This window comes from Micropterus dolomieu, linkage group LG18 (genome assembly GCF_021292245.1).
Source record: "Micropterus dolomieu isolate WLL.071019.BEF.003 ecotype Adirondacks linkage group LG18, ASM2129224v1, whole genome shotgun sequence".
NCBI classification, from domain to species: Eukaryota; Metazoa; Chordata; class Actinopteri; order Centrarchiformes; family Centrarchidae; genus Micropterus; species Micropterus dolomieu.
Window position 1 is genome coordinate 9,530,135 of NC_060167.1, and position 14,437 is coordinate 9,544,571.

Sequence of the window (14,437 nt, forward strand, 5' to 3'; positions counted from 1 at the left end):
TTTCAGCTGTGTTGTTTATACTTTGAAAGACATAAACTTGAACTTGAAAAGAGGACAATATTTTAAGTTATCATCAGTTGACAAATACAGAAAGAGATTACTTTTCATCTGGAAGTCAAACTCTTCAGTTACAGATGTGGACATATATATAATATGGTAAGTGAAATGACTGTGTGTTTTAGAATCAGTGAATGTCTGCATGACTTCAGAATAAGATGAAATAAAATTCAACATGACTAATGAACGAATCGGTTTTAAAAACCACCATGATATAATCAAATTCGACACAATACTTTGGTGGCAGACTCATTTATAACTGTAAATCCAGAAGTCAGTCAGCGTGTATTGAAATGTTATTTATATTCAATTAAAAGCCCTTTATCTTGGAATTACAGTAGTATGTTATTTTATTTCTATCTAAAGTTTTGACTTATCATGTTGCTCCTCCTTCAGGTAACTGCAGGAGGCATTGTGAGAGGAGTCGTCGTCGGTTTGATCCTGATTGGCGGGAGGAGGAGAAGGAGGGGCTGGATTGGAAGACATCAGTATAAAATTAATTCTTAGATATAATAAGTATATGGTTTTAGAAATATAAGACAAATTAAGAATGACATAAATATAGGGAATTATAATAATAACAAGAAAAAAACATAGGAAGTAAAAGCAGTATTAAAGTAGGCCTAAGTAACATTTCAAATAAAATCCATACATACATATACAAAATACTTTTTTGAGTTACGTAAATAGGTATGTGAGATTTGACCCATACAGACAATTATAAGGGCTTTCCCCCTTTACCTGAAGGAGGAGTTGCAACAGTGATCCATTTCCACAGTTTGTTCTGAAGAGTGTTCACAGCTGCAGGAGGGAAACAAATCAGGCTTTGGTCAAAGTGACGGAAGGTTTTATCTCAGTAATGTCTGTTTTTGATCTCTGAGAATGACTTTAAATTCAGGAGGAAATGACTCATCAACAGTTAAAAGTAAAAAATTAATTAAAGGTTGAAAATCACAAATGCAAAATAACTAAGTCAAGCCAATGTTATTTCTACAGCCCAAAATCTCAGATTTGTTTCAGAGGTCTTTACAATGTGTCCAGCATACTCCTCTAAAGCCTCAATTCAGAGGAGTAAAATCTCAAATAATTTCCCCAGGGAAATATCTCTCTTCCAGGATGCACAGACATGTACAACACACCCCTCACATTATTGTAAATATTTGATTATATCTTTTCATGTGACAGCACTCAAAAAATGACACTTTGCTACAATGTAATGTAGTGAGTATACAGCTTGTATAATAGTGTAAATTTGCTGTCCCCTTAAAATAACACATCACACAGACATTAATGTCTGAACCGCTGACAACAAAAGCGAGTACATCCCTAAGTGAAAATGTCCAAATTGGTCCCAATTACACATTTTCCCTCCCCGGTTTCATGTGACTCGTTAGTGTTACAAGGACTCAACTGTGAATGGGGTTCATCAGGACAGGTTCCACTCAGAACAGGCCTCGCCATGGTCAACCAAAGAAGTTGAGTGCACATGCTCAGTGTCATATCCAGAGGTTGTCTTTGGGAAACAGACGTATGAGTTCTGCCAGTATTGGTACAGAGGTTGAGAGGTGGGGGGTCAGCCTGTCAGTGCTCAGAACATACGCCGCACACTGTATCAGATTGGTCTACATGGCTATCGTCCTAGAACGAAGCCTCTTCTAAAGATGATGCGCAAGAAAGCCTGCAAACAGTTTTCTGAAGACAAGCAGACTAAGGACATGGCTTACCGGAACCATATCCTCTGTTCTGATGAGACCAAGATAATCTTATTTGGTTCAGATGGTGCCAAGCATGTGGCGGCAACCAGCTGAGGAGTACAAAGACAAGTGTGTCTTGCCTACAGTCAGACATAGTGGTGGGAGTGTCATGGTCTGGGGCTGCATGAGTGCTGCCAGCACTGGGGAGCATTGAGTTCATACAGTTCATTGAGGGAACCATGAATGCCAACATGTACTGTGACATACTGAAGCAGAGCATCCTCCCTTCGGAGACTGGGCCGCAGGGAGTAACACACCTCCAAGATGACCACTGCCTTTCTAAAGAAGCTCAGGATAAATGTGATGGACTGGCCAAGCATGTCTCCAGACCTAAACCTTATTCCTCAAATTGAAGATGGGGGAGCGCAAGGTCTGTAACATCCACCAGCTCCATGATGTCATCATGGAGGAGTGGAAGAGGATTCCAGTGGCAACCTGTGAACCTCTGGTGATCTCCATGCCCAAGAGAGTTAAGGCAGTGCTGGAAAATAATGGTGGCCACACAAAATATTGAAACTTTGGGCCCAATTTGGACATTTTCACTTAGGGGTGTTCTCAATTTTGTTGCCAGCAGTTTAGACATTAATGGCTGTGTGATGTGTCATTTTGAAATGTAATTTCTTCAGTGTTGTCACAAGAAAAAATGTACAAAAATATGAGGGGAGTACTCACTTTTGTGAGATACTTTATGTCTTTACAGCCCCATATAGAAATCTAATTCTGAAGAATCAGATTTAATTTCATCAAGTTTTGTATTTTGTTCTTGATCCAGTACTGCTTGCTTTAGCTGCGCACCACTATCATACCTATTTTGTTATCCATCTGGACTTTATTGGCCTTCAACTACTTTTGCAGACTATCTTTTTATGATCTGTGTGTATATTTACAGTTTGCATAAGAAGAAGGAAATTGTAGTGAACGAGTAAAATCTAACTGCTTATGGCCCTGAAAAGGTTTGGTTCAATAACACCTACCTCTGCTGGGAAGAGAAGCTGCTGTTGAAAGCTTTGGGTCTAATGCAGAATATGATCTACGTTCTCCTTGCGCTTCGTCTCCAAGTTCATCTCCAGGTTCTTCTCTGATTTCTTCTTCTAGTTCATCTCCAGATTCTGTCCCTGGTTCCACCTTGAGGAAGAGTCGGTCCAGCAGGTGGTCCAGCAGCTGGTAGGCATGGTCTAGCTCAGCTCTGATGGTCAGGGTGCGAGTGGGTCTTCCTCCTGAGATCTTCAGCTCTGTGAGGTTTCTGAGGAATCAGAACCCACAGAAACACTTAGAAATCCTCAAGTCTGTCACTAAAAGCCACATGAGAACATTCACTCTGCTCATTGGGAAGATGTGCCTGGGCCAGGAGAAAGAAAGTAAACACAGGAAGAAGGTCCTGTTTTCTGGGTTATGGTGCATTCAAAAAGTAACTGGTTGCTTCAACTCTGGCGCCATGTGTCACATGTCTAATCCTACCAGCCTGTATATTGCAGGCTGCTGCTATCCAGTATGATCTCATCATGCAGATAAATAGAGCAGGTTGTAGCTTAAAATAGTGGCAATTATTAGCAGAATGACCTTGTTAATAAAGGTAATGAAATAATATAAGCTTTACTAACTAGTATCATAAACATTTGTAATTGTTCCAGACCTGATAATCTGATTTGCTCACAACTCAGATACAGTAAAATAAGCTCCTCTATTGATTCCCTTCCTAACTGTGGTTTCTGTGGTTACCACAGTCACATGGTGAGCTGTGGTAGCAAGTTGAAAAGATATTTTGAACTTTTAAGTGTTTTTATGTGTTGTTGGTAGAAGCTGGCAGATATAGTCAACTGCCCAAACATCAAGGCAGAAATGTACTTTGTCGCTAGTCCAGGTCAAACTCTAGCTAGAAGCTAGCAACTGTTGGTTCCCCATCCCAATATTTAAAGCTCATCTGGCTACAGGAGTTGTTCAGCTCAAACTTACAGGGTACGCTTTGTAGTTAGGTTAGGTTGAGGTCAGATCACCACAAACAACACATCTTTCAAAGAGTCTTTTTTTTTTTGGTCCGCATGCAAGTACAATTGTTGCATTCACATCTGGCCAAACAAGACCTACCAATAGGGAAAGCAAACCAGATTCAACCAAACCAAACACAGGTTTGAAAACACCCTTAATGCACAACATCAAATTTGCCACATTAGCCTTGAGCTGGGAGGAAGTTTAACATAAAGAATTAGAAAAAGACCAGGGTACTCATTCAGAACAGGCAGAACAGGAACGTCACATAAATTAAAAAGCAGATTTGAGCTGCTGATTTCTGTATGAGGTAGCTGTGGGTTCTTACCTGTTTCTGCTGCGTTTGAGGATGCAGCAGAGAACCAGCAGAACTATCAGAACCACCAGCAGAACAACCAAGGACACAAAGAAGAGTTCTGAGGTCGCGCTCTGGGTCGTCATCATGCTGATACCTGAACAACAGAGGGAAGCAATGGGATACTCACTACTATTAGGGAAAAAGGTAGATTAACATTGAGGTTGAGAGTTTATTGTTGATATTGGAACCAGCAGAAAATAATCTTACTACAAAGCCCATTTAGGAGCTGTTCTGTAGCATTTGATTGTATCACAGTCTTCTTCAAAAGATGGAGTTTAAACCTCATCTTTTAAGCCATCATGGATAAAAACTCCTTAAAGTGCTCAGGGAAAATGGAAATTTGAACTTCTACAATTCCACAACAACTGAGAAAACTGGTCTGGTGATGAAGATCATGAGATCTGATTGAGAGCTCCAGAACAACGTAACTACATGGACCTTGAGGAGAGGGTGTTATGTCAATAAACTATCAGTGTTTTGATACAAAACATGTCCCCTCTGATCACTAAACAAATGCACTGAAGATGTAAATAATATACACATATGTGTCAACAATTTTCTCATGCCTGACAGGTCTCTAGCCCTGATCCAGGACCTTGTCATCTCCAAGAACATGATCATATCAGTCAAACGCCGGCTCATAAAATTTGTTACAGGTTAAAAAAATACCAACTCAGGGGTCTCAGTGGACAATTCTCTGAAAACAACATCAGGCAGTTGAAAAAAAACAATTCTTTTCAACAACAACTAGGCAGATCTTATTCCTGCTCTCCAGAGATAGGCTAAGCTTTACAGTTTTAGCTCCACTATAACCACCACTTTAAGGCTCTAAGAATAGATAATCAAGATGCTGTTTGTTCTTATTGTGGCTTTAATGAATGTTGCAGCCTCTACAGGACACTAGCAGCACTTCACAGTTGTAGTACTGTGTAACACACAAGTCACAGTCCAGCACAACAAACAATCACTGTTAAACATTCTTCTTCACGCATGTAAGTGATTGATTTGTATGTTTAACATACCTGCCTCGGATATTGGGATTCTGTTTAAAGGAAGTACATGGTTTGTTGTTCAGAAATGATCAGAAAGGTTAAAGACTCATCACACATTCTGAGAAGGTTGAAAGAAAACATTCTGTTCTGTTTGAATTTCTTCAACCAATCAAAGTTGCCAAAAGGCTGGATGTAAATGGCGCTAATATGATTATCATTTAAATTTAGGAATATATTTATGTGAAGGTAGCGTTGGTGTCATGTCAATGATCAAAATGCTGTTTACTGGTTGTTTACTCTGTCTATTTCCTTGTCTTAGTTGTGACATTATTGTCCCTAGAAGAGCAAAACTGTTTTCACTTTGTATTTGTATTTGTATTTTTCCCATTCACTTCAATACAGTCGGAGTTGTATCACAGCGGCATCTGGTGGACATTAGAGGAACACTCTCTGCCTGCACCACTCAGCCGCAGATTGGTTGATCAACTCAAAAACGAAACAGGAAGCAGGAGGGTTGTCAGCATGTTTTAATCAGATTAATGCGGATCAGGCAGATTTTTTTTTACAAAATAAAATCCCATAATTCAACAGGAACAATGAACAAGAGAAGAATCTTTAGAAAAATCTTTGTCTCATGTCTTTTTATATAAAAGCACCATCGAACACAGTGGTCATCCTTATATTAATCTGTAGGATCTGTAACATAAAATATCATAAATTAATCCTTGCATTCAAATGCATCCCTATAGAGAATTATTATGCACCTTGTTGATATAAATAAAGTTTTTATTACAGAAAAAGTAAAAAATAACATGAAGGCTGATAAACAAAAGTAGGAGAAAGGTCTAAAAAATGTTGGAAATACAACAATCAAATATGTACATCGTGTTTGTGTGTTCAGATAGTATTATTGGTGGTGTTGTTATTGATCTCCATCCTGCTGATCAGTTCTGTCACCAGCTGCTGCACTGTCTGAGAGCGCAGCCGGCTGACCTCCAGGACGCCCTCATGGTTCACACTGTCCGAGTCCTCATAACTCTTCACCACCTGTCACAGGTCAGTCAATCAATCACTCAGTCACTCACTTTTCTATCACACTGTTTGAGTCCTTGTGACCCTTCACCACCTGTCATGAATCAATCAATCAATCAGTTAAGCAATAAATAAGCTGATCTATAAGTCTGCCTGGCAGTAAGTCAGTTAATTAATCAAGCATTTTATTTATTTATTAATAAGTTACTGAATCAAACACCTTGACCGCAGAAGGTTCAGTTTTTCAACATTATCAATCAGGTCAAAATCAGCATTTGCGTCCTGCAACTTCATTCTTGGTGACAATCCATCAATACATCGATGTATTGATCGGTGTTTACCTTGTTGGTGATCAGAGAGAGGCCAAAGACTCTCAGACCGCAGTGAGTCGCCACGACGACCTCAGGAGCCGTACTCATACCTGTAAACACACAACACCTGAAGTTGCTGAGACAGGTCACAACGGTACGGACGAAATACTATGAATAATACTACTGTTACTGTCAGTGCTGACGCCACTACTGTGTGTACAATTATGTGAACGGTGACATCAGTCTGTCCACTTTGTGACGCAGATTGTTTTCTAATGTTTTGATCCAATTAAACCTTTATATTTTAATGACAATGTGACCTTTCCTCAAGCTCTCATTAGTTAGTTAAAAAACTGCTTATTATATGTGAGGATTATTATTGTTATTATTTTAATTAATCTTTGAGATTTTGGTTGTTTTTTGTCTGCAGTGAGTACTTTTACTTTTAAGACTTTTAGTACATTTTCCTCATTATATTTGTATTTACATTTACTGATTTAAATTTACACATCTACACAAAATATTTTTAATGCAGGACATTTACTTATGTCTTTACGTATCGCAGTTTTTGGACAATGTGGTATTTGTACTTTTACTCAAGTAAAAGCTATGAATACTTCCTCCACCGCTGGGCCCTGTCTTGTAGAGTGCACTGTGAAAGAAATCTGATTTTAAGACTTATTTTATTTCATACTGCTCTCAAAATGTGCATTTTTCTAGTTATGTTTAGTCAGTTTGCCTCTCGAAATTGACACCTTGAAAACACAGTTCTATGCGCTGATTATTACATACATGCACAGAGGAATGTTTGATGCCAACATTATTATAATTCAGAGAAGACTTCCTGGCCCTCAGAGGATGAACCCATTCGGTTTTATTGATCAGTAAGTCTCAAAATCATCAAGATGTTGTTTAATCATAATGTATGAACGTTCATGTTTCTGTGATTGTTTATGTGTGTTTATGTGTGTGTGTGTCTTACCGACAGCGTCCACCCCCAGTCGATGCAACAGTCTGGCCTCAGCGATGCTTTCAAAGTTTGGCCCACCCACCATGGCATACACACCCTCCTGCATGAGGCCGGCCACGCCCAGCTCCTTCGCGATTTCCATTGTTAGGCAACGCAAACCTTTGTCATAGCATCCTGACATGGCTGGGAAACGTGGCCCAAACCTGTAATCAACAAATAATAAACAACATGATCAACAACTGAAGCAAAGCCCTCAATGTCAACAAAGCAACAGACTTCAATACTTTGTTACTATGACAATTGAGTTAACACAAGCAACACAATCAACACACAAAATGATCACAATAAACAAAAACAGTGTAACAAAAATTATCAAGACTATTAATTAATTTAAAGACAAACAACAAAAAGATTAACAAATAAACAAGACAAAGAGCTTCATCATAAACAACAATAACACAATCAACAGTGAATCAATCAGTGTTACTTGTCATCGTTGGGTCCGCACAACGGGTTCAGACCAACCAATCCGGGGAAGTTGACGTGGTCTTTGATGATCATGATGTCACCAGGTTGGAGGAAGTCGGCCAACGAGCCGGCAGCGTTTGTCACGATCAGAGTCTCCACCCCCAACAGCTTGAAGACTCGAACTGGAAATGTTGTCTGATGAACAGGCAGACAGGTCTCTTGTCATGACCTTGGTAATTTTGTGTCTCTCAAATATGAGAAGTTTCCTGTTATGGTTTGTTGTTATAGAGACAGTTATTTTCACGTGACGCAGGATGTCCGACATGCTTGCTCTCTAAGTTGAAACTCTCAGAGTCTCCTGATAAATACATAATCTACCTTGCCCTCAAGACAGTCAGACATCCTCAGCAGAACTCGCACAAGAGAGAGTGAGAGAGTGAGTGTGTGTGTGGGTGTGTGGGCAGGTATTGTGTGTGTAAAATAGTGGGAAACAATAGAAGCTTTCAACAACCTACTAAAAGGCTGCATGTGACCGAACTCATGCATGACCTTGTCGGTTCACAATTACAGACGCGCACGTGGGAGAAATTTTTCTTCAGGCTTTTCTGGGAGAAGGGCTTTCTGCCTTTCTTTTTTCCAAAAGCTAACCACCTATTTTTGGTGCTTAAACCTAACTAAACACTCTTCTGCTTTCTGGCAGAAGCAGGCAAAATGTATCCCCTGTGCCAGACACGCACGTACGCACGCATGTACACATACGCACATAGATCATGTCACAGGTTCAGGCTGCTCATATTTGTGTTACACCAAGGTTGCGTGACTGAGGTGCTTTAATCAGCTCACAGAAAGTGTGCGTACGTGTGTGTGGAATTATTTGTGTTTATTGTCTATTGTTCTGTCAACACAGTGAACGGAATGAAAATCTAGAAATTATATCGACTGATTTTGTACTGCACTTCCATAAAGTTGGGGGACTCACAGGAGACCGATTTAAAAAGAATCATTCAAATTGAAGCAGCGGAGGCCAAGATATCCTGACTTTTAGTTCCCAGAATGTGGCAAGCTCCAAAAACACTGGATCCTACATTTTTAATTATACATAATTAACTTTAATTTTCCTCTCTTTATATTTACTTGTTTTTGTCCTTGTGGCACTACAACATTTGAATTTCTCCCTTTCCATTTTGCAACTCAATCTTTCATTAGACCCTCCTAGCATCCAAAACACCCCAGTATAAAGCTACCACCAGCAGCGAGCTTCAAATGTGCTGGTGGGTGGACATAGACAGTCTCCCCTGTTTCCAGTCTTTGGCTAGCTGTCGGTGGTTGTCTTATTTAGCATATGAGAGTGATATCAATCTTCATATCTAACTGTCAGCAAAAAGCGGAATAAGTCTATTTCCAAATATGTCAAACTACTAATGTCAAACTATTCCTTTAAGGTTAGTGATACAATGTGTGTGTATGTGTGTGTGTCTACCTTGCAGAGTGAGTGCCCTTCATACATGTGGAAGCGACCCTGCATGCACACACATGTCTTCCCCTTCAGCTCCCCAAAAACCAGCTGACCTGCATGACCTTGCACTGTAACACACACACACACACACACACACACACACATACAGAGTCAGGAGTACGGTGAGAGATGGTTAAAGTGCTGGTATTTAACCCACAGTTAACATGTAAATCTACATGTTAACCAGACCTGTGCTTCCAGTCTTTGTGCTAAGCTAAGCTAAGCTAAACACATCCTGACAGTTACTATTCATGCAAGTTTCATATCTTCAAATATGAGACTTAATTTAAGTTAATTTAAATCCAAATGTAAAATATATGAATATGTGGTGAACAGATCTATACTGACAGCTTTGAATTAGAATCATGTAGATGGTTGTCAGTACCTGTGCTCTGTGAGAAGCCGGGTATGTCAGAGTAAGCGAAGGAGTCCTGACACTTAAGGGTATCAGCGAGCATGCCCAGTCCGGATCCGCAGATGATCGCCACCTGGGGGCGGTGCTTTGTCCGAGACATCAACCAATCAGCTGCTTTCTGGTATTCCTCATGACTGCAGACAGGAAGAAGAGAAGTTATTATTATTTTTAATTATTTTAGGAGGAATTTATTATCAAGTGTGAATTCACTTTGCCTCCAGACCAGTGCATCGTCATCTTCATCATCATCATCATACAACGTACAATCACAGGAGATACTTGTGTTTTTCGAGGCAGATGGAGAGTGTGTACTGTGAAGTGGAGAAAAGTATTTCTGCTCTTTTCTAACAATGCTGCTTGTTAATTGGTGGAGCATCACGCTGCTGCCAGTGTTGCTGTTTTCTCTCTGTTCAAGTCTAATTATCCTCAGGTTTATTCAGGTTAATATTATGTGTTTGGATTTCAGCTGGTAAAAAGATTGTTTACGTTTCCAAAGAAAGTGGCTGAGGTCTATTTATTCATTTAAACCCGTATCCTCCTCCTTCACTGGATCACACTGGATCCTAAATTTTTTATATAGCAATTCAGTCTTTAATTAAAGTCTCACTGCCTCCAAAACACCTCATTATGGAGCTACATCACATCAGTCAGCTGACCTACCTTAGCATAAAGAACAGCTAACATGGCTCAGTCCACAGGGTAACAAACCCCACCTACCAGCACCTATAAGCTCTAAAAAATGATATCTTGCAAAAATTAAGTTTAAAAACCTAAATTTATCATTTAACAGGGGTTATGTGCTGGACTATTTCTTGGCTGGGACCAGTAACTTCCTGAAGTCCCCACTGGTTGCCTGGCAGAGTCTTGGTTGTGAAGGGTACGAGCTATTTTTAGGCACCCCTGGTTCCCAAAGTAAAAGTCCCATTCATTTTTCTCAAAAACAGGGTTACATGACTCAATAATGCAATTTGGATCAGCATAAAAACTCTCCTGCTTCATGCAAATTTTGTTAACAACTGCAACGACAAAGCGTTGGATTGTTACCTGATTAATACACTGAAATTACACTGTAAATCACAGCCTGTTAAATGAAGTACTTCTTCTAATTACTGAGCAAATGTACCTTTTCAGGCTTCTGAAAATTATTCAAAGAAAATAAAGAAAAAGAGCGCTTTTTACTTGAACTGGTCACAAAAGAAATGTCAAACATTTTAGTAAACACTGGTTTAGTATGTTGACAGACAGATATTGATATTTTCCATAAAACAACAGCACAACAACAAATCATAAAAAAGACACAATACAACAAAGGTGTTTCTTACCTGATTTGTTCTTTGCTGTGCATGATTGACGGATGACAGAAGACTGATGGTGATGATGAAAATAAAGCAGACTGATGTGTGTGTGCTTCTGTAAGCAGCCTCTATCACTTACTGTGTGTGTGATAGAGGGACAGTCAAGAGTGTGGCAGGCTGAGGCTGATCGGCCTACATATCTACCAGTCATATGCTCCTGATTGGTCAACAACCCCTCCATTCATCAGCAGCAGCCAATGAGGCTACAGTGTTGTGGAAATGTGTGTGAGAGTTTGTGTGTGTGGATTCCTATCTAAACAGGATTCAGGGATTTTTTTGGGAGAGCGTCTGTAAGAGACGTCTCGTTTTGCGTCATGCCTCCGCTAAAAGTAACGTGATTATACTTCATCTTTGTTAACTCACTTTAACTCTGAACCCCGTTCATTCACTCACTCAGGCACTCAGGCAACAGTAACAACTAAGTTAGCATCAAGCGAACAAATACATCATTAGGTTTCCCCCACAGAAGGAGGTCTTCTTTTTTTTTGACATTAGGGCTGCAACATTTGTAGGAATGTTTTAATTATTAAAGCCCTGGACCACTTGGGACCACTGAATCACTTCAACCCACATTTTTAGAAATACTGGGAAACACTCTAATTTGCTCTTTTACAGAGAGTAATGGGCCTTTCAGACAGACTGCGACGATCGCACTGCGAAACCCATTATATTCAATGGCTTGAGCCGCACCACGGCAGTTTGTTGCTGCGTCAATCGAAGCGCGCACGCCACAGTCAAAGTTTTAATTGGTTAAACTTTTGGGCTGAACCCTGCAACCAGCGCAGCACGAATTGCTTCCTATCTGAAAGGGCCATTAGAAGAACGATACCACTCTCACATGGTAAATATGAAGCTACAGCCAGCAGCTGCTTAGCTTAGCTTAACATAAAGAGTGGAAACAGAGGGACACAGCTAGCCTAGCTGTCATATATTCATCTCAGGTGTCACATAGTAGCGCGTCGCTATTCAGTAGAGATGAGAACGGGTTACATATTCTAACAAAATCCATGTAACAGCACCTCTATAGCTCATTAATTAATTTGTTATATCTCATTTGTTTATTTTTGGGTGTTTTGTGTTAGTTAATTTCTTGGCTGGGGCCAGTAACCACCACTGTTATTCTGGCAACTACTCTGAGTCTTGTTGGGTTGAAAAAATTAATTGTGAATAATCAGTACACTAATCAACAATTATCCAAGTATCTACTGTATCTATAGTAGCCTATTCAGTTAGCAAATTAGCAATTCAAAGCTTAATAATCACTTTCGTGATCAATTAATGTGCAGCACATTTACATGTAATTTTATTCTTCCATACTACAGCATGAATAAAAACATTTCTAAATCTGTTAAGTTAAATTTGTCTACCTGAACTCCAGACTTAGCGCTGTATTCAACCAATCTGAGCTTTGATGTGGCAGTCTAACGAGAAGCAACGCGTCAGACGGTTCTTTTCTAATTGAAACTTCAAATTGAGTCTCATGACCACTTACACACCTCACATGTTCGCCTGCTGCTGTTCTGATCAGCTGCTGCTAATAAGGCTCATGTGGGTCTAATGGAGGAGGGCCAGAGCAGGACTGGAACCAGAGCTGAACTTTAACTAGAGGGACCATGTACATTGACAGGAAGTGTGTAAACGACTTTTATTTTTGCCCAGCATATTTCAAGAACTGCTTTTTTTTTGTATGCCTATTCATATCATAAGTGTTCTTCTACAGTCAGTTCATTATTTTAGATTGTAAGGTTGAGGGCTTTTATTTTGAAGGCAGTATGGTAGATTGTCAAGTGTTTCTGCAGGTACAAGTTTATCTGAAAGGAAATAAGAATTCTAAATTACTATTTTGTTTGTTTAGCACAAAGCTGATAAGGGCACATGGTTTGTTATAATTTTGTTTTATGTGGTGTTTAATGTTAAGTCACATTGCGGTATCTTTCCATAATTTTGCAGAATTTTATGCTAGTGTGTTTAAGCTAGCAAGACTACTATATTAACTCAATGAAGGCAATAGGTCTTAAAGGGCAGTTATTCCGGTAGAGTTTGCTTGGTAGTACAGTATAAAAAAATGCAGCATTTGTGTTTTTTGCAGTAACTGCAACAAGGTTCAACAAGGTTAAATAAAGTTAAAGCTGCATATATGAAATAAAATACTGCTATTAGATATTTCATTCTTAAGTTAAATATGCTTACTCATGGCACTCTTATCATGAATTGTTATTATGAATAAAGCACATTGTAAACTATTGTAAACTAACTACAGTAAGAGCTTCACCTCATCAGTCCCAGCACACTCCTGTCCAAGGAAGACTACAGAGGGACTTAATGTCAGGGCTGGACTGGGACAAAAAATTGTCCCTGGCATTTTTGGCCCAGACGGCCCACAAAAATCGGTCGGACATCCCTCACCAAAAGGCTACACCATCCTTCCATATATAACATGTGTACCTACTGTAATATTCCCCCAAGCCAGCTGAGTGGTATGTGCCGTGGATTAGTGTACCAGTGCAAGTGAATCAGTGTACTCATTCACACTCATTTACTGAGTCCCTGGTGATCAGAGGTGGCTATGGAGTACACAACGCATACTCAAGTACAAGTAGCCTACATTTTCACAGCAGTGTGGGATTAGCCAACGTGACAATATAACCTCACCTCTGCCATTAGGACATTTAGCCGAAGTTAAGACTGTATTAGGAAACTATACTAGCTCCAAAAATAATGTAAAATAGCTTATCCAGCACTGTATGAAAGTGAGTGATCACCAGCAGTAGGTGACAGTCTCACTTTATGATAGCGTAATAATTATGTTAAAATCATTGACCTTAATTGAAGTAACCATCATCATTGTCACTTCGGCATGGCAGACACTCTACTCGAGCGCGTCACTTTGTGTTGAAAGTGGTTGAGACATTTAAGAGCTCAGATTAGGGATGTAATGAAACACTTAGCCCATGTGACGTGACATTGCACAAGATTGGGGTCATGAGAATAAGACAAGAATATATCTTAAGAGGCCTACTATGTTGAAAAAACATTTATTGAGGGTGGTCTGGGGGACAACCCAGAAGATTTTGAGCATTAAACTTAATTTCCTGCATTGTGGAGACATTTTCTGAACCAATTTATGGTGGAAATGTCTTATATAAAGGGAAGCAAAAAATTCAGGTGGCAAGTAACAATTAAGAACATAAAAATATAACGCAATATAATGCAGTGATCAGTA

General features: G+C 39.5%; 2 protein-coding genes and 1 long non-coding RNA gene across 9 annotated transcripts; 1 reads left to right on the forward strand and 2 right to left on the reverse strand.

Annotated features, from left to right (window-relative positions):
- Window positions 1–389: 389 nt before the first annotated feature.
- LOC123956905 lies at window positions 390–5,280 on the reverse strand. 4 transcript variants are annotated; one of them, XM_046029441.1, is made up of 5 exons: window positions 5,178–5,280; window positions 4,126–4,249; window positions 2,786–3,054; window positions 799–858; window positions 390–527 (listed from the first exon to the last, which is right to left on the reverse strand). In XM_046029441.1, the coding sequence occupies exons 2-5, from the start codon at window positions 4,239–4,241 to the stop codon at window positions 418–420; spliced, it is 555 nt and encodes a 184-aa protein (XP_045885397.1). In that variant the 5' UTR covers window positions 4,242–4,249; window positions 5,178–5,280; the 3' UTR covers window positions 390–417. The 4 variants fall into 4 exon arrangements, with proteins under 4 accessions (XP_045885397.1, XP_045885398.1, XP_045885396.1 ...); XM_046029442.1 differs by having other exon boundaries at window positions 5,182–5,251; XM_046029440.1 differs by lacking the exon at window positions 5,178–5,280 and adding an exon at window positions 4,722–4,836.
- On the forward strand, window positions 4,890–5,741 carry LOC123956906. Its single transcript, XR_006821666.1, has 2 exons — window positions 4,890–5,147; window positions 5,550–5,741. It is a non-coding gene; the product is annotated as an uncharacterized LOC123956906 (long non-coding RNA).
- pnp4a (purine nucleoside phosphorylase 4a) lies at window positions 5,660–12,635 on the reverse strand. 4 transcript variants are annotated; one of them, XM_046029435.1, is made up of 8 exons: window positions 12,582–12,635; window positions 11,182–11,224; window positions 9,830–9,993; window positions 9,409–9,512; window positions 7,948–8,123; window positions 7,473–7,663; window positions 6,521–6,600; window positions 5,660–6,194 (listed from the first exon to the last, which is right to left on the reverse strand). In XM_046029435.1, the coding sequence occupies exons 2-8, from the start codon at window positions 11,202–11,204 to the stop codon at window positions 6,045–6,047; spliced, it is 888 nt and encodes a 295-aa protein (XP_045885391.1). In that variant the 5' UTR covers window positions 11,205–11,224; window positions 12,582–12,635; the 3' UTR covers window positions 5,660–6,044. The 4 variants fall into 4 exon arrangements, with proteins under 4 accessions (XP_045885391.1, XP_045885392.1, XP_045885390.1 ...); XM_046029436.1 differs by lacking the exon at window positions 11,182–11,224 and having other exon boundaries at window positions 12,582–12,614; XM_046029434.1 differs by lacking the exon at window positions 12,582–12,635 and having other exon boundaries at window positions 11,182–11,314.
- Between the last annotated feature and the right edge of the window lie 1,802 nt (window positions 12,636–14,437).